Source organism: Physeter macrocephalus, chromosome 10, assembly GCF_002837175.3.
Source record: "Physeter macrocephalus isolate SW-GA chromosome 10, ASM283717v5, whole genome shotgun sequence".
Classification (NCBI taxonomy): domain Eukaryota; kingdom Metazoa; phylum Chordata; class Mammalia; order Artiodactyla; family Physeteridae; genus Physeter; species Physeter macrocephalus.
In genome coordinates this window covers 16,233,518-16,253,371 of record NC_041223.1, presented here as the reverse complement: position 1 = coordinate 16,253,371, position 19,854 = coordinate 16,233,518, and the positions used below count along the sequence as shown (strand labels likewise).

Sequence of the window (19,854 nt, the reverse complement as noted above, 5' to 3'; positions counted from 1 at the left end):
AATACTTTTGCAAGTTGCGCTTTGATGGTTCTCATGCTACTTAATTGACTTTAAAAATGCTGATCAGAATCCACTAATTTCATAGCTCACTAATGGACTGCATCCCACAGTTTGAAAAATGAAGCTTCAGAGGATAAATGGCTCAATCCACATACAACCAATATATTTTTTTAAAAAGCAGTCTTGACTCAATTTTCAAACTATATATATATATATATATATATATATACACATATATACACACACATATATATGAAATACTGAAATGAAGTTAGTAATATTTGGTTTTAAAACTAAATGATTTAAATATCCTTATAAAAAAGCTTATACTTTTAAAGTAAAAGCTGCTGGCCTAAGAACAAAAGGTCTTAAAAGTCTTTCAGTGACAAATTTAAGACTCTTTATGAAATAAAGTGTTTTCCCCTTCTAATGTAAAATATGCAGAGGCAGACTTAAGGAAAGAGGTTAAGTTCAAAGAGGTAGAATATTTCTCTCTTTTAAAGAAATTTAGGACAAATATGGAATACTATGAAAAAAGCAGTTTAGGAGAATCTGAAGGATAATACTCTACCTAGAAGACCAGCATAAAAAGACTATTAATTTCTATAATATTTCTCTCCTGTGACATTGTTGAACCCTATTATAAATGTCATATTCAACTGGACCTGTTTATAGTTTCTACCTATAAACTTTTACTGGTCCTCAGTGACTAAAGTTCCTCACGTGGGATGCAAGTATGGTCTGCTTTATGATGTTCTATAGAGAATATGGTACTTGTGAGATTCAGGTGTTATCTGCAGTTTCAACAATGGCTTAATAAAGTCAATTCTAATTTTACCAGGTAAAAATGGGAGCTAGAAAAAAATTTCAAAACCATTACTATGAGATTCCAAAAATTAGAATAACTGAGCAGAACTCATCATACCAATGATGGCGAATACGGACTAATATAATAATCAAGTTTTAAGAAACGTTATATACAAATCCATGTAATAAATTATACACTCTTAATGTAAAGCTGCAAAAGCACTACCTATTTACATCTGAGTATTTTAAACCATTAAAACAAACATCAGTCATGATTCTTACCTGTTGCCATTTCTGCTGGAGGTATGTATCTTTGACTGAGTATAGATACTTGTTCATTTGATCAAGAACTCCCTGCTAATAGACCATTGCAGAGTCATAATTTCCCAGCAATGCATATTCACGGGCCAATTTTACATTCTCACTAATCATAAGAAGACTCATGCTCAATTATAAGCTAAAAAAGAAAGAAACATTTAATATTACCTCTTAAAAATAAGTACTACAAGAAGTTTTTTAGAAGTATACTTTCCAAGTATCCCTGAAGACACTCACAATGTACTTTCCATCTCTATACATTTGTTCATGCTAATTTCCACTCCTTCAAAGAAATTTCTCAGTTCCCACAGTCAAACCCTACCTATGTGTCAAAACCCAGTCAGACGGCAATTCTCCCAGAATGTCAATCTTCTGAACTTCCCAGTTCAAAATAAGCCCTCCCCCTTCGAAAGTCCCCTGGCACTTTACTGTGGCCTTCATCTCAAGGCACTTGTCTACCTTGAATCTCTAAGTTCTTTTACAGCAGGATTTACAGAGGAAAGGTCTGAGATGGTAACTTCAGTGCGTGACATACAAGTCTGATTGAACATCTGCAGAACAAATGTAGAATGTTAGATCATTTTTTCGAGGGCACTGTGACACAGCAGAAAACACACGTGTTTTGAGGTTAGAAGAATCTTGGTTAGAACTGTAATTCTGCCACCTTTGTCAAGCCCCTTAACTTTAATGAGCCTTAGTTTTTAAATCTGTCATTGGGATAGTAACTATTTCCAAGAGTTGTACTAGAAGGAATAAATGGCTATTTAGAGTCCCTACCATAGTACTTGGCAAAGAGTAGGTCTTCAATAAATGCTAAATGCATCTTCCCTGAAACTTTCCATATACAAGAACTAAGCATAGTCTTTGTACTTAGTAGGATGTGGATATATGGATATGGGGTTTTTATAGGTGGGTTTTTACCTACCCTCTAGACAGAAGCTAATTCCAATCACATAAAAATTGGCCCAGAAAACAAGGGGAAAAGTGATCAACTTTTTATGAGGTGAGAACCACCTCAATTTCAAAACTAATTAAGAGCAATAAAAAGTCTATTTCACTTATGAACATGATGTGGTAATCTTAAATAAAAGATTAGCTAACCAAAAAAAAAGAAAAAAAAAGATTAGCTAACTAACAATGTATCAGCGTGCATACACACACACACACACACACACACACACACACACACACACGCACACTCCATGACCAGGAAAGTTTATCCCAGGAATGCAATTATAATCTAAGCTGAGAAAATCCATCCTTGTAACTCCTCACACTAACGGACAAAAGAACTTCATACAAAAATAGGTAGCGCATAAAGGTATAAGGCGTAATTCATGGAAGGGAAAACCCAAATGATTAACAAGTACAGATACTAGTAATAGAAGAATGCAATGAGAGACCACTTTTACATTTACCAGATTAAAAAAATTAATAAATCCAATAATACTAAGTATTGGCAATTATTTGGAAAAAAGGACATTCTCACATACAATGTGTGGGCATAACTGGTATAATCATTTCAGAGAGCAATCTGGCAGTACTTAGAGAAATTATGTATGCATATATCCTATGACCCTGCAACCCTACTTTTCTGTAAATATTCCAGAGGAAATTTCACACAGATCCACAAAGGGACTAGTTTTTGGATATTAATGACAGAACTGTTTGAGAAATCAATAGTTGGAGGTAATCTATCTATTCCCTGCTAAGAAAATAGATAAGGAAATATGGTGGATGCACCCTATGGAATACTACGTAGCAGATGGAAGCAATGAACAAAATTTGCAAATAGCAACATGGATAGATCATCAAAATACAGGGTTGGGTGTAAAAAAAAACTTAGACATAGAACAAGGTCTAAATGCCAAGATCATTTTATAAACTTAAAATTGTGCTATATTTATTGGGTTGGCCAAAAAGTTTGTTCAGGATTTTCCGTAAGATGTCATGGAACCTGTACGAACTTTTTGGCCAACCCAATATAGATGGTGAATAAAACACTCTTTTTTAAAGGACACATACACCCCTAAGAACATATATTAAATATATTACAGTGTCTGTGGAGGGTGAGATAGGGAAATATGAAGAAAGATGAAGGGTAGGGGAGTAACCAAAAATAAATACAACAAAAGAAGGGCCTTATATCCATCAATAATCAGAGAGCCTGTAAGGTGGCTCTCAATGACCTCTGCTTCCTGGTGTCCAAACCCTTGTGGAATCATCTCCCCTTGAATGTGAGCTTGTAACAAATAGAATATACAAAAATAATGGAACATCATTTCTGAGATTAGACTGGGACTTCCACCTTGCTTACTGTCTTTTGCTCTCTCGTTGGACTGCTCTAAGGGAAAACCAGCTACCATGTTGTGAGTTGCCCAGTGCAGAGGCTCACATGGCAAAGCACTGACGGAGGCCCAAGGGCAACAGCCAGTGAGGAACTGAGGCTCTCAGTCCAACAGTCCAGAGGAACTGAATCCTGCCAACAACCATGTGAGGGAGGCAGGAAGTTGGACCCTCTCTCAGCTGACCCTTGAGATAAATGCAGCCCTGACTGATACCTTGACTACAGCGTGTGCAAGACCCTGAATCAGAAGCACCTAGCCAAGCTATGCCCAGAGCCTGACCGAAGAAACCGTGAGACAGTAAGTGTTTGTTGTTTTAAGCCATTAAGTTTTCGGGTAATTTGTCATGAAGCAATACAGCTATGAACTGAGGTCTATTAAGTAATTCAAGACTGAGCATCTGAGGTCCAAAAGAAAAGGGAAAAAAAATCCCATGACTGAAAAGCATGACCACTGATAATATTCCATTTTAATAAGAGCTCTGTGGTCAGGGACCATGGCTCTCTGTTATTTTATAGATATATCCCCAGCACCTAGAACCATGTTTCCTTTCACACAGCAGATACTCAGTAAATCTTTGAATGAATGAATACTGTCAGGTTTTGTCTTAACTACTAAGATTTCTTACCTTTGTCCAGTTTCTGACCCTCAGCACTCTCACACTGCTTGATCCTCAACTCATCCCTACCAGAACTGTGTGACTGCTTTTGCTCTGAAGCTATATATGCCCTACAGTGACACCCAGTCTGAGCAATAATGTTATATGGGTACAGCTGGAGCTGGCTGCTGGCAGTATATCGCTGATCTGGATAAGCAAAGATAGCGAGACTCTAACGTCTTTTCCTTCTCTCTCTCTTGTCCTTAACAGACTCCCTCCAGATCTTTCTTCCCTTCCCCCAACTAAAAAAAAAAAAAAAAAATCTAAATTAAGTTGTTACTTATATATAGGTTGTCCTTTTGTATTTCTGAGGGCCAGGGCTCAATGTTCCAAAATTCACAGAAGTCATTCCAGGCCTTCTTTGAAGGTTCCGTGTTATGGATACTTCTTTCTAGTCAGATAAAATTCCTGAGGAGCCAATGAATTGACATTTTCTAACAAACAAATGTAAAGTCAATCCAAGGCCACATTAAAAATGACCTGAAAAATTCTTGGTTATCAAACAAACGATGTGTTTACTGAAAATGTATCAAAATACCATGCAATGACTAAATGTTAGACAAAAAACAAATTTTCCTATTCTTTTAGTATCAGACATTCTTCTTCTCAAATGAATGTCAACACTGAATTTATGAGATTCTTCAATTTTCAAGAATATATCCTCATCATTGCCAAAATTACACTTTAGGAAGACAGAATTTGGGTCTACCTGACACAATATCTGTCAGTACTTGAAGAAATGAATATATGTGAAGAAAAGCCTGTAGACCAAATTTTAACCAGAGTGAACTGTAAACACTACCTGTTGGTTCAATTAATAGAACAAAAATGAGATTATAAAATTATAAAAAATGAGACTGTCCAAAAACACAGACTGTTGGTTTTTAAAGAGATTACTAAAGAGAAAAATAAACATAAACATAGGTGATGCATGCTTTATCTCACAGCAAGCTTTTCCTTTACATGATCCTTCCTATCAGAACCACCCCTTTTGCTTAAGTGTACTGAGTATTTATTTATCTTAATGACTAAATTAATTTATTTAAACTGAGTAAGATGCAACATGAAATTTTAATTCAAATAACAGAGTCAAAATTTTTTTAAACACTAAAAACTCAATATTACAGCAAAATTTCTAGCAAACTTAATGTGACGCTGTGTGGTCCACAAACAGTATCTTTTTAACCAGTCAAACAGCTAAAAAACAAACAATCCAGAACCATTGTTGTAAACAGAAATTCAACATTGTTTTTAATACAGTAAATTCTACAAGATTCTCTAATCCTTAGTATTTGTCAGAATTGTGATACCAGTTTCAAAATAAGATGCAGAATCCGTTGTAGACTATATAATATGCCTAATACTGAATCTATAAAATGTAAAAAGGTCTTGAATAACCAATGCCATAAAGGAGCTTTATATAGCTTTTCATAGTCTAAGAATGTTGGAAGGTCGATTGGCACTGCCTTTTTTTTTTTTTAAGATATGAAACAAGTCACAAGTTATTAATACTAATCCAAGAGTTTTGCCACTATTTCTTTGTGTGAGAACTCACTGATTACAAAAACCATCTCCTTTGGAAAAGAAAATAAGGCTGCACACTGAGATATTTAGGCCTGTGTGAACATCACAAGAATCTTTCTTGATACCTTGGTGTTCTAACATTGTGACTATGGGGCAAAGATTTATCGCACACATTCTAAAACGTTAGGAATGTGCTCAGCAGTATCTAAAGGTCTGATTTCAAAGAGGAAGACAAATGAGTGCTTTCAAGAGAGCAGCAGTGTTAGTAACTGATATAAATGTTAGTAACTGATATAAAAATGGCACTTCGTAGTTAAAAGAGAAAATTATTTTTGAGTAAATAAGGGCCTGAGACTATCCACTGCAAGGCATTAAGGATCCACGTTCATCTCTAACTTCATCACCATATAATACACAGTATGAAACAAAGTTTCGAGGGATACGTTTTGTAAAAGGTACCAACTCTAAACAAAAAGGGCCATAGCCTCCCAGAGGACGCCCAACTCCAGAATAAACTAAATAAGAAGGAACATCCTCAACAATAGCACACCTACCTAACAAAACATAAGAAAGGAAGCTGCATCCCCAAGTCAAGGCTTTTGGTGTTTTTTTTTTAGGGTAGAGGGTTTCGGGCGGGGGCGTGGACGAATTCGGGAGAGGACCCGTCAAAAAAGCGAGGAAATAAAAACAGGTTCTCTCGGCCGGAGACTTCTCTAAGGAGACAGGCCTAGAGTGGGATCGGCAGGAGCCCCCAGAAGTCTCCGGCCGGACAGGACTCCTCCGGTAGGGGGACCGTCACCCGAGCCACAGGTGTCAGCGACAACAGCAAGGACCTAGGACCTCGGCGCAGGCACCGGCAAGTTCACAGCAGAATGCGCACCGGGATCGCATCACAGGCTCCCGAATCCCTCGTCGACCCGGCCACGTGGGTCGGGGGTTCCCAGGAGAGCTAGAGAGCCAACACTCACCTGTGTCTCCGAGGCTCCTCGGGAAACCGCCCAGCGGCAGGCGGAGCGGGAGGGCCGAGCGGGGCTCCGGGCAGCGAGGAAGGAGGGCCCTGCCCTGTCCTGCCTCAACCACCCTGTTTTGTGCTCACGGACCCAGCACTGCCTCGTCCAACCGTCACCAGCCTCAGGGCGCTGCTTCCACTGGCCGAGAATTTGAAGGGTAACCCGCCAGGGTCACTTCCGGTGCTGGGGGGAACCTCGGTGACTCCGGCGCAAGCTGGGATACGCCCCGGGAGCGAGGACGCCGGGTGGCGTGCGCGCGCCGGGCGCCGGTTGGGCGGGGTCGACTGAGGTGGGGCGGGGCCGACGGGGGCGCGCCTGCGCAGTCCCACGCCACAGCCTCCCGCGCGGACTGGGCAGAGGCGGTTAGTAATGACTCAAATTAGAGTTACCGTCTCGTGTTCCTCAATATGTTTTTCGCAGTGCTTCCTCACTTTTCCTCCCACTTGATTTTCATCACTCTCTTCAGAGGTTAGGAGGTCAGAGTGTCTATTTTACAGGTGAGTGTCAAGGATCAAACAATTCGTTTGTGACAAATCCTGTTTTAGAACCAAATACTCAGAATTTGGCTGAGGCGCTTGTCACGACATAACATGAATAAAACAGAGAATGGGTAAACAAAGGTATTCGGACACAATGATGGTGGAATTTTATATTCTTGATTTTTTTGGTCAACGTTTTAATGCAACCAGACAACCAAATTATGTTCCACGATGTACAGAAACATACGTACTCGACAGTACTAGTGGCCATGCCTCCTCCAGGATCTCCATCCTCTACTTCCACCTAAGGTGGCACAGAGGGACTTAAGACACGTTATTCTCTAGGAGTGCATGGTAATTAAAATTCTGATTTTAAAGCATCCCATTAATTTAACACAGACTTATATAAAGGCAATTCAAGGGAAATACATCCATTCAGTCCACAGATGTTTATTGAGCAACTAATACATGCCACACAGCATTGTAGGCATTGGGTAAACAGTGGTCAACAAAATAGAATGTTTCATGGAGCTTAAAGTCTTGTAAAATTCTCAACTAAGTAGAAAATAATGGTTTCGCTATGATGGATTTGAACTCTATTGTAATGTAAAGTATAATTAGTATAGGAAAGTATAATTAGTATAGCTTTTTGAAATGAAAAAATAATTTAGGGAGGTACAGGTTAATTACCCTAGTTAGACTGAATCAACCTTCATTTTTTATATGAGTGAAAAGTTATGTTGAATTATAAAGGCAATTTATAGTCTAAAAACTTCTCAGAGGGCACAAAATGAATACATATTACATGACTCCATTTATATGAAATTCTAGAACAGGCAAAAGTAGTCTGCAGTAACAGAAAGGTGGTCAGTGTTTGCTTGAGGCTGGATTGGGGGCTGGGGGAAGTGAGGGGAAGGACTAGACTGCAGGAAGGCATAAGGAAATGTTTTGAGGTGATGGAAATGTTCTATATCTCAATTAGAGTAGTGGTTAAGCAGGTGTATATGTTTATTAAAACACTGAACAGTGCACATAAAATGGATGCATTTTATTGTACATAATTTATACCTCAATGAATTTTTTAAATTAAAAAACAAAAATCCTCCAAACAATGGCTTACATTTACTACTTCTGTTTCTTCACTAGTTGTACTAGTCTAGGAAGACTAGGGTACCCTGTCGTAACCTCTCTAAATTGAAGAGGTTTCAAACGCCAGGAATTTTTTTCTTCTCATTTACTCTATATGTTCATGGTAGAGTGGATGCAGGCACTGGGACCCTGGACAGTGGAAAAAAGAAAATGCGATAACTTGCATAACTTCTGCCTGGATGTGAGACGTGCCACTTCTGTCCACATTTCATTGGCCAGAGCAAGTCATGTGGCCAAGCCTGATTTCAAAGAGATGGGACGTTGAGCTCTACAGTGTGCCCTGAAGGAAAAATAGAATATTTGTGTACTGCCCTCATGACTACTACACTAGTCATTTCTTCTTCTACAGTGTGGCTTCTACAACCATCATCCCTCTAAAATGATTGTGTCCAAACTGGGACTCAGAAAAATTGGAGATTATTTTTTCTGGCAAATGGTGACAGTAATTTGGCAGGATCATAGGACACATACAGGGAAGTTAATGAAAAGTAGGTAAAAAGGTAGGTGCCAGTAAAGAGTTTAAATTTTGTTCAATAGGCACAGAGGAGCCATTGAAGGTGTTCAAATGAAGGCATAATTTAGATAGGAAAGAGGAAGATTGAGTTGGCAACTGTGAGTAGAAGGGTTTGGAGGGGAGAGAGAATAGATTGGGCGTCTCTTGCAAGAAGTGTTGTGACTCCTGGAATTACTCAGGAGGGAATGACATGCAGACCATTTCTCGACATTATGTATTTGCTGTCTCTCTTGCCCCAGTAGGTAAACTTCAATGAAGTTAGATACTTCCTCCATTTGACTAGGGCAATGTCTAGCATATTGCAGACATTAATTAGATATTTGTAGAATAAATACATTAAATCAGTTAAAAAAAAGAATTTGGAGACACTTTTTACATTTCATCAGAGAAATCTACAAGGACTTTCAGGACTAGTTTCACCTGGTTTATTGCAACTGGCAGTCCTCCTCTACCTCCTTCAAAAATTTGAGCCGTCTCTTGGGATACAGAGTATGTATAAGACTAGAAAATTCTAACCATGATTAAGAATCTGCTAAAAAAAAAAAAAAGAAGAGCGAGTTCTTTGGTGGCCTAGTGCTTAGGGTTCCAGGCTTTCACTGCTGTGGCCCGGGTTAAGTCCCTGGTCGGGGAACTGAGATCCTGCAAGCCGAGGGTCAGAATCTGCTGAATTTTTAGATTATGTCACAGTATTTGCAGCAACAAACTGAGACAGATCCCCAGTGCTGTTCTCTAACCTTATGCACATTCTTCCTCAATAACAGCTTCCATCACAGACCTGCTACTCCCAGATTGCTGAATGCCATAAGAAAAAAAAATTACACCACCTTGAAGGTAGATGCACCACAACTGCATGATGTCTAACCCACCTGAAACATTTTTCTGCATGTCCCACCTCAGTTATCTCTCTTACTCTTCACATTAGTTATTTCAGACTTTCACCACTGTCCTCATGCCAGCCACATACCCCTTTCTGCCCTTTCAGCAAATCACTATGTCTCCACCTTCAGAGAAAATAGAAGCTATCAGGTTGAAATCCCCTGAACTTGCTCACTGAGCCAGAGACTGCCATCTGCCCACCAAATTACACATTTTCCTTGGTAACAGAACCTAGCTTGAATAAGCACTACATTTTCCAGACTCTCACGCAGCTAGGCGTGGCCGTGGATCTCACTTCTGGCCAGTGGACGTGTTACATAGAACTTTGGGGAAGGAACCTTACAGGGCGAGGCCCTGAAAATCCCCCTTCCAGTCACATCATCCCCTCTTTTCACCAGATTAGAACAGGGAAAAAAATGGATAGAGGATAACCAGCCAACTACCGACCATAAATGACCTTTAGGATATAAGCCATGTGATGAAGATAGCAGAATTGAACAGACGAAGTGTGCACTGACCTTGTGGAGCTGTTATAGCAGGTGTGGACTGCCAACTCCAGATATTGTCTGTCTAAGCAGTCGTTGTTTTGGGTTTCATATGCAGCATAACCTAATCCCAATACTTTGACCCTCCAACTTAACAAATGTCTCTACTTCACTCTTGCCCTTTGGTTTTGCCTCCTATCTCAAAGAAAGTGTATCTTCTTCTTCATTCCTCCACTTGAACTTAAAAGATTTTATTTTTTATTTCCATTTTATGAATTTATATTTGGATAGGTAATGCATTTACATGGTTCAAATTCAAATGATACAAAAGCTTATATAGTGGGAAGTCTTTCTACTATTCTTGCTACCTTAGAAATCCAGTTCCCATCCCCAGAGACAGTAACATCAAACTCGTTAACTACCTTCCAGAGATACTTTTATTATACATGCAATTAAATAATGCAATTTATTGGACCTCTCATGAGCTTTCTATAATTTGCCAGTTTATGTCTTCAATCAAGGAAAATTTCCTTTTGGTAATTTCTTATAGCTTCTATTTTCTTGTTGGGATTGCCTATTTGTACATTTATGAGAATGTTTTTCTTTACATCATCACGCATGGTTATAAGAGCCATTGTAGTATCTTTGCCAATTCCAGATGTTGGAAATAAGATCTCGGGGTCAACCTCCACTGATTGTGTTTTCTCTTGAGACTAGGTCATATTTTTATATTTCATACTATGCCAGGTAAGTTTGGATTGTATCATGGATGTTGGATATACTACGTTACACTCTGGATTCTGGGATATGCCTCTGGAGGTGTTTTGTTTGCTTGGTTAAGCAAGCAATTAACTTGGTTTGATTCTCTTTCTGTTGGGCAGCATCTCAAATGTCAGTTTAGTTCTTTGCTTCTTAGGATGCTTGGATTCCTCCCCACACATATGTGGTTCATGATTCAGGTAGAGATTTGGGCCATTCTCAGGCAAGGTATCATGAAAATGAGACACTCATCTAATGCCATTCCTCTCTCCCAAGTGTTGACTTCCACCCAGAATCTGCCTGCTCTTGGTTCCACTTCTGTATCTTTAGCTAGTTTTTTTTCCCCCTGAATCTATAGTTGTTACATATGATAAAGTCAATCCATCAGGAGCTTACTTGGTCATACTAGAAGCAGAATCTAGAATTATCTTTTGGTTGACAGTTGGATAATAAATAAACTTGAAGGACCAGAATGAAGTCAAAGACTCCAGTTAGGAAGTTATTACAGTAATTCAGTCAAGAGTTGATGAGGGCCTTTACCAGTCAGAATGGCCATCATCAAAAAATCTACAAACAATAAATGCTGGAGAGGGTGTGGAGAAAAGGGAACCCTCTTGCACTGTTGGTGGGAATGTAAATTGATACAGTCACTATGGAGAACAGTATGGAGGTTCCTTAAAAAGCTAAAAATAGAACTACCATATGACCCAGCAATCCCACTACTGGGCATACACCCTGAGAAAACCATAATTCAAAAAGAGTCATGTACCACAATGTTCACTGCAGCTCTATTTACAATAGCCAGGTCATGGAAACAACCTAAGTGTCCATCGACGAATGAATGGATAAAGAAGATGTGGCACATATATACAATGGAATATTACTCAGCCATAAAAAGAAACGAAAGTGAGTTATTTGCAGTGAGGTGGATGGACTTAGAGACTGTCAGAGTGAAGTAAGTCAGAAAGAGAAAAATACCATATGCTAACACATATATAGGGAATCTAAAAAAAAAAGGCTCAGAAGAATCTAGGGGCAGGACAGGAATAAAGACGCACACGTAGAGAATGGACTTGAGGACACGGGGAGGGGGAAGGGTGAGCTGGGACGAAGTGAGAGAGTAGCATGGACATATATACACTACCAAATGTAAAACAGATAGCTAGTGGGAAGCAGCCTCATAGCACAGGGAGATCAGATCGGTGCTTTGTGACCACCTAGAGGGGTGAGATAGGAAGGGTGGGAGGGAGACACAAGAGGGAGGGGATATGGGGATATGTGTTTATGTATAGCTGATTCACTTTGTTATACAGCAGAAACTAACACACCATTGTAAAGCAATTATACTCCAATAAAGATGTTTAAAAAAAAAAAGTGCTGATGAGGGCCTTAACCAAATTAGTTTAACCAAACAATGGGGATGAAGATGATGAATTAGAGAAAAATGCATTAGGTAAATAACCGAATTTCATGAATCATTGCATGGGAGATAGACAAAGTATAAAATGACCTCAAATTGTTTTGCAAATCAGATTATACACTAACACAAAGTACACGTTAGTTGGGGTACAAGTTCAGCAACAGTAACAAATGGTGTATATATATATATATATATGAATTTTTTTTCCTTTTAATATTCTGCAGTTGGACAGGCAGCCCTGCTTCACACCATCTTTCAGGTAGCCAGGTGTTATTCATTTTGTTAATCCACCATCACTAGGGTATTTTCCTAGATTTTATGGGTCAATATAAAGTCATGATTCTTTGTTCCATCCTGTGGGAAGTGGGAAGGAGCAAGTGAAGGGCAAGCAATATCAACTTTAAGTGTATGAAGTAGAATTTGCATATATCACATCTGTTCATATCCCAGGGGCCAAAACCTAGTCATGTGGCCACAACTAATTACAAGGGAATATGAGAAACATGGGCTCTAGTGGGACAGTTGAAACATGAACAGGGATGGGGGCTCTATTAGTAAAAGGACAACTGAGAGAATGGAAGCTGGAGAACAAGAGCAGCCTGTGTCATTAGTCAACCCCTCTGAGAGCCAGGAACTCTTGAGAATCCCCAATCCCCCTTTTCACTACATAACAAATTTAACCCTCCTCCAGGGAAAACAACTCAAAGTCCCACCCCGATTGTGAATCCACCAAAATGTCCAGGATCTCTGGATGACTTTATGGAAGGGAGAAGGAAAGACTGGATACTTGGGAGGACAATAACTGCCTATGTTTCAAACATAAATTTGATACCCTCCTTTTAGCCTTCACACAAAAGCAGATACATTTTCTATGTATTTGCCTTTGGCATAACAAGGTACGGTCGCAACTTTAAGCATGCCAAACATGGATCCAAAATGCAGTAAAATGAGAGAGCCAATGAGCTAGACGGAGGGTCCCACAATGGCACCCGTCAGCACCAGGGTCCACGCAGTAGAACAAGCTCCAAAGAATGGCTGCCACCAGTATCTATGTTCCCAGGGTGAGCCGCAGCTGCCTCCCACCTCAACAGGAGACTCTCCAGGACCAGGAGTGTATGTCCACCATTCAGTCGTCTGCTAGAAGATGGTGTGGAAGTCACGGAAAAGTAGCTTGGGCAAAGAAAGAAATTAAATTGTGATGCAGGTCTGCTGAAACCACAGCTAACCTGGCTGAGAGCTCCTGGATGACGATGATGACATATGAAGGCAAACACATTGTATTAGAGACATTTTCTCGGAACATATCATGAGAGCTACAGAATTAAAAAGGGAAATTGGATTCCATGGAGTCCTTATCACTTCTCACCCACTAAAAAATACGCTAACGAAAAGGACAAATAAATACATTAATTGGAAATCTTTAAAAAATGTAGTAAAATGAATCATAAGCATAATGCAGTTTGCATCAGCTATACAACAGCCTCATATAGACCAAATATAAATTTACAAGTGGGACTTCCCTGTTGGTCCAGTGGTTAAGACTCTGCGCTCCCAACGCAGGGGGCCTGGGTTCAGGGGCATAAAATGACTGAAGGTGGTAAAAAGGTACAAGTTTCCAGTTGTAAGAGAAATAAGTCCTGGGGATGTAAGGTACAGCATGATGACTATAGATGACAATAGTGTACTATATATTTGAAAGTTGCTAAGATAGTAGATCGTAAAACTTCTCATCAAGAGAAAAAAAACTGGGACTTCCCTGTTGGTCCAGTGGTTAAGACTCTGCGCTCCCAACGCAGGGGGCCTGGGTTCGAGCCCTGGTCAGGGAACTACATCCCGCATGCCGCAACTACGAGCCAGCGCAGCCAAATAAATATTTAAAAAAAGTTTTTTACAAGTGAGTGCAAACAAGAGGATAAAAGGAGACCTAAGAATGATGGTAGGGACTTCCCTGGGGGCACAGTGGTTAAGAATTCACCTGCCAATGCAGGGGACAAGGGTTTGAGCCCTGGTCCGGGAAGATCTCATATGCTCCGGAGCAACTAAGCCCGTGTGCCACAACTGCTGAGCCCATGCGCCACAACTACTGAAGCCCTTGCACCTAGAGCCCGCGCTCCGCAACAAGAGAAGCCACTACAATGAGAAGCCCACGCGCCACAATGAAGAGTAGCCCCTGCTCGCTGCAACTAGAGAAAGCCCAGGTGCAGCAACGAAGACCCAACGCAGCCAAAAATAAATAAATTTTTTTAAAAAAGAATGATGGTAATGCTTGAAAAAGGGGAGAAAAAACCCTAAATATTTGTTCATCTTTGTAAAGTTGATTTAAGATGTAACATCAACACATATACTTTATTTGGTAGGCAGTTCATGTGATAAAGTAAGAAGATTGTAAATAAAGGAAGAGGTTAGCTAATAACGTCACATTTTAAAAATTACTAACTGGGCTCAAATGATACTAAATGCAGAGTTCAATAATTAAAAAAGGTTTAAATCTGTGATCTAAAGGGAGCCTTTAACATGAAATATTTATTGTACTTATACTGCACAAAACGAAAACATTTTACTGGGCTACACTAACGCTACTCAGTTTGCCTTAATTTAAGTAGGGAATTCTCATTAGCTATATATGTTTTAATTTCAAAGCATCAAATTTTTTTTTTTTAAAGAACTTTAGTACTTTTTTATCTTTGGTTGCGTTGGGTCTTCGTTGCTGTGCGCGGGCTTTCTTCTAGTTGCAGTGAGTGGGGGCTACTCTTCGTTGTGGTGCGCGGGCCTCTCATTGCGGTGGCTTTGGCTCTAGGCACGCGGGCTTCAGTAGTTGCAGCATGTGGGCTCAGTAGTTAAGGCACGCAGGCCCTAGCATGCGCGGGCTTCAGTAGTTGAGGCGCGCAGGCTCTAGGGCGTGTGGGCTTCAGTAGTTTTGGTGCATGGGCTTAGCTGCTCTGCAGCATGTGGGATCTTCCCGGACCAGGGATGGAACCTGTGTCCCATGCATTGGCAAGCAGATTCTTAACCACTGTGCCACCAGGGAAGTCCTCAAATTTTTAATCATAAATTTTCTCTGAGAATAAAAAGATTACATTTTTGAATTAAAAAATCAACTTAACTAAGCAGCCTAAAAGTCAGCCTTCCACACATAATTTAAAGATTTGAATTTTGCTTTTTTTTATTATGATCCCAGCAAATGTTACACTAGAGAAAATGATTGGGGAAATACAAATAGATTCATTAAGAACACAGGCTGATTATTCATATCTACTACATTCAGAAGTATGCAAAACAATTTAGTTATATTGCAATGCTGTAACTCCTTTTCCTAACAAAGCATTATTTTATAAAACTGTAGTGTTGTATTGATTCAATTTTAATACAAAATACTTATATACATAATACAATATAAAAGTAAACTGTGGTATAGTGCCTTCACAAAGGGATCTATTAAGGCGCTTTACAAATACACCATTATGTTGATCCAAATTACTTTTTGTTTTAGATTAAAACAAACAGGCTAAATGTTTCACTTTAAATACCAAAGGGATTTTTGTTTATTTTTGTTTATTAAAGAAAAATTTCTAAAGTACCTTAGGTAACAGCAGCAGCAATATCTAAAAATCCTCCCACTGTATTCTCTAATTTCAACATATTATTAAGTCAGAAGAAAACATTTCCACTCACAGTTTTGCACTTTGCAACAGCAGAAAGTAATAACTTTTTAAAAAAGTCAATCTCAAAGTGACTTCTTAGTCATACATTCTATAGTTTCTATTACAAATAAGGTAGAAAAGATACAGCAACAGGGCCTGCCTTAGGACGTCACTGGACAATACATAACTGTATCTACAATTACATAATTATAGAACACATTTCATAAATACCACCGATATGCATAAAAGGGGTGAGTATAAGAAAGACAGCAAGTTTTTTTTTTAATGAGTGGGAAAATTATTTTAAAAAGAAAACATGAATGATCAATGTTTTCACTCCATTTCAATTGACAGCATATAGATTTTTGACATCGTTCTCATCTTTTTGGTCAGGAAGCACCAGATTCTACACTGGAAGATCTGGATATAGTTTGGGAATAAGACAGCTAATAAGTATATCCAAACTGCTAAAAATGCAGATACGAAAGGCTTGTACACTGCTTCAGATAAACACAAAAAGCTTATACTGTCAGAGGAAACCTAAAAGAATACAAAATTTGTAGTGTCTGTTACATTTGAGAAATAAGGGCAACACAGATTTTGGGGGGAGGGAGGGGGAGAAGACAGCACCTTAGTTTTCCTACAATGTAAATGTAACAAAGTTGGTTTTGTTCTGTATTGCACCATAGTCCAGAAATAAAACTAAATGGAAATTTCAATAAATCTGACTGAGAAAGCCTGAAGAACAAGGGGGATAACTTAAAAATTTGAGTACTGAGCTAGAAAGTTCTTGAACTAATTCGTTTTGCATAGAATTTTACAGGACTAATCAAACGTTCCATGAAGACTGCCATCTTATATAGTGCATTTTCCTACAATCCTCTGAGTAGAAGTCCTTCAGAAATATTTATTAAGCTTGTAACAAGCCAAGCATGTATTTCAGTGCCCTCAAAAGGGTGTGTTTAAGATGTCTTGGTGCTGTACCAGCGAGAGGCAGTCCTAAGGATATCTTATCACATGGTACAGACCTTTCACACCATAAATTATCAGTGTTTATACAAGATGTGCTAATCTGAGTACTAATTAGTAAACTTACAGCAAAGTTCCTAGTTTAATATATCAGTGTTCTTGCAGGACAGAGGTCCCTAACCAAGAGTTTGTGACAGCTTTCAACACATCCAAAATCCCTAAACTGCATGCAACATTTTATGCGTGTGTGTTGATGTGCATTTTTCTGGGAAGAGAGACCACAGCTTTCATCAGATTCTCAGAAGGACCAATGACTCCCAAAGACCTACCATTACATAGTGGGTAATGCATTGGTTTACAAGCTGAGAAGGCCACTATAGAAAGGCCACCTATAGAAAGGAGGGAAGTGTGAGCTAATAAATCTTTTTGGCTCTCCCCAATTCAACCAGAACAGCTTTGCCTTTAATTTTACTTGCACACATGATTCCATTAGCTTTTATTTGAAGAAAGCTATAAGTTTGAAAAATCACTAAAATGATGCTTCTTCTCCACAAATATTGTTTTGATAAAACAATTCCCTATCAGTGGAGCTTCAAGAAATAAAATACAAATTTTACTAATGTGAGAATAGAGCCCTTTTCCCCTTCCTAAAAGTTAAGCTAAATGTATTTTGGTATGAAACCACAAGTTGTCCTTATACCTAAGTATTATATATAACAGTAATGCTGAGAAACATACTGTTTAACCTTAATTAAGTTAGGAGGTTCTGAATTTTCTACTAAGACCACTATGTATTTTTTCCTAATTACTAATGGCCACATTAATTAGGAGTTAAATAATAATTTTTTTTCACCAATTAATCTCTGCCCATAGGTAAAATATTGCCAAATAGCCACATTTTCTTTTGCCAGTAACAATCTGTGTTATGCATCTCTGTTCGGAAAGAGGAAAACTATAACGTTACTGATGACATAATCAAAACTGTCACTATATAGAAAAAGTACTTTTCTAGTAAGTACCCACAAATAATTTCTAATTAAAGTTTCATATGAAGCTGAAAATAATCTCTCTGCTTAGGATGTGCAATTTTTTTTTAATTTCAAAGTAAAAATATGAAAGATCCTATTAGCTTTTAGTATTGAAAATTTTAATTTATGGCAGCTTTGTTCCCTTTAAAAACTGAAAGCAGCATTAAAAATACCAATATGAAAAGAAAAATGGTAGTGCTTTTCTTCTTTCAAAGCCAGTAATTTTCTGAGATATGTTAGAAAATTAAATATTCCACAGATGGGAAAAAAAGATAAACTGCACTATTTTTTCATTTGGATGAGTATACTGTTTCAACCTTGTATTTCTTAGTTACAAAATGTGAATTATACAGATTATCATTAGCCTAGGAACACTCACCACCATGATGGCTTCATTTCTATAGCTTATTTTTTTCCAAAGACAAATTATGGGGGAAGAAAAAAAAAACACCTCTGTAAATGTGGGGTATATTTCATATTTGGTTAAAGCAAGATAAAACTAAAACTGTCTTTCAAAAAATTTTCAAAAATTCTTGTTTTTTTAAAAAATTATTTAGCATATGTACAAATAGATATCAGGCTTCTCCTTTTAAACAAAGCACTATTTTTTATTTTAAGTACTTTAAGTACCAAGAACTGACTATAATATTCAGCTCATAATTTACTTTATAACAATTTTTTTTCTAAATTACTGATTAAAAAGGCTGGAATAAATTAACATTTCAAAAGGACTTCCCATAATTTAGGAACATAAAAAATTGTACACAGAGCACACATACATAGCTCTGTTACATTTGCATAATTTTACTCTCAGAGCTTCAAAAACCCCTGCGTTTCAGGCCTTTTTGCAAAGCCTCATTACAATTATTTCCTAGTGTGTTAAACATACACTAGGTCACGATTTTTGATCTCTGAGCCTGTGTGCTGATCATCTTCATCTGACTGTTGCTCTGAGCCTTGTGAATTAATATATTCATATTCAATAGGCTTTGGATAATTATATGGGTAGCCATTGTCATCAAAAAACCTCCGAAAGGTAAATTCATAGAAAGCATGTTCAGGGTGCTTTCCATTTTTATACCATCCGTTCAGAGTGTCATTTACATTTTCTTCTTCATTATCATCACTCCGTAACTTATCAGGATCAACAGGATCAAAATTTGATGTATCTGTTGGGTGTGTGATTTTAGGAATGTATGAAGCAGATTGCTGTCTCAGGTCACTGGAAAAATCAATTGTTTTAAAAAACGGATGAGCTTTTATTTCATCAGCACCATTCTTGCCTAAGCGATCTTCTGGTCCTCTGCAGAGTTTAATAATAAGATCAGAGGCTTCAGGACTCAGTTTAGCTTGCGGTGGGATATGAAGAGATGTTTGCCAGTTGATAACCTTTAAGGAAGATTTTTAAAAATTAGAAGGTAAGAAATAAATAAGAAAAACAAAAATTTCCTCCAAGTTTCAAATGAAAAAATCTTACTGGACTAGTAGTGTTTTTTTAAAATAAATTGCATGGTATTTCACCTTCCTTACCTTTTTATTTTACTTCATTTTTTTGGCTGTGCCGCACAGCTCGTGGGATCTTAGATTCCCCCATCAGGGATCGAACCCAGGCCCTTGGCAGTGGAAGTGTGAGTCCTAACCACTGGACCGCCAGGGAATTCCCTCACCTTCCTCACCTGTAATAATGAATCAGTGGGAAATAACCCTACTTTCCATTCCCTCCTCTCTAGGCAACTTATACTCATATTACATGACTCACTGTAAGTTTTAGTTCCCCTGTTAAGACCTTCAACCTACGGCAGAAATGACTTTGTACCGTGCCTCCCCAGTTCTATATATTTCCTTGTAGCATAATATCTCTAATACTTTGTG

The 19,854-nt window shown here is 38.4% G+C and overlaps 2 protein-coding genes across 4 annotated transcripts in view; both read right to left on the bottom strand.

Moving 5' to 3' along the window:
* Positions 1–6,897, bottom strand: part of KATNA1 (katanin catalytic subunit A1) — a 35,592-nt gene extending 28,695 nt beyond the window's left edge. The window contains exons 1-2 of the mRNA XM_007107915.4: positions 6,621–6,897; positions 1,090–1,264 (exon numbers count right to left, since the gene is read on the bottom strand). Coding sequence (XP_007107977.2) covers positions 1,090–1,146 — 57 coding nt within the window. The 5' untranslated portion in view covers positions 1,147–1,264; positions 6,621–6,897. The remainder of the gene's footprint in view (positions 1–1,089; positions 1,265–6,620) is intronic.
* A 3,778-nt stretch (positions 6,898–10,675) lies between these two features.
* LATS1 (large tumor suppressor kinase 1) overlaps positions 10,676–19,854 on the bottom strand; it is a 47,074-nt gene continuing 37,895 nt past the window's right edge. For 2 of the 3 annotated variants that reach the window (XM_007107913.4, XM_028494331.2), the window contains one exon: positions 15,482–19,371. In XM_007107913.4, the coding sequence (XP_007107975.1) occupies positions 18,862–19,371 (510 nt within the window). In that variant the 3' untranslated portion in view covers positions 15,482–18,861. Of the gene's footprint in view, positions 13,515–15,481; positions 19,372–19,854 lie in introns of those variants that run through there. The other variant, XM_055087440.1, reaches the window with a different exon arrangement.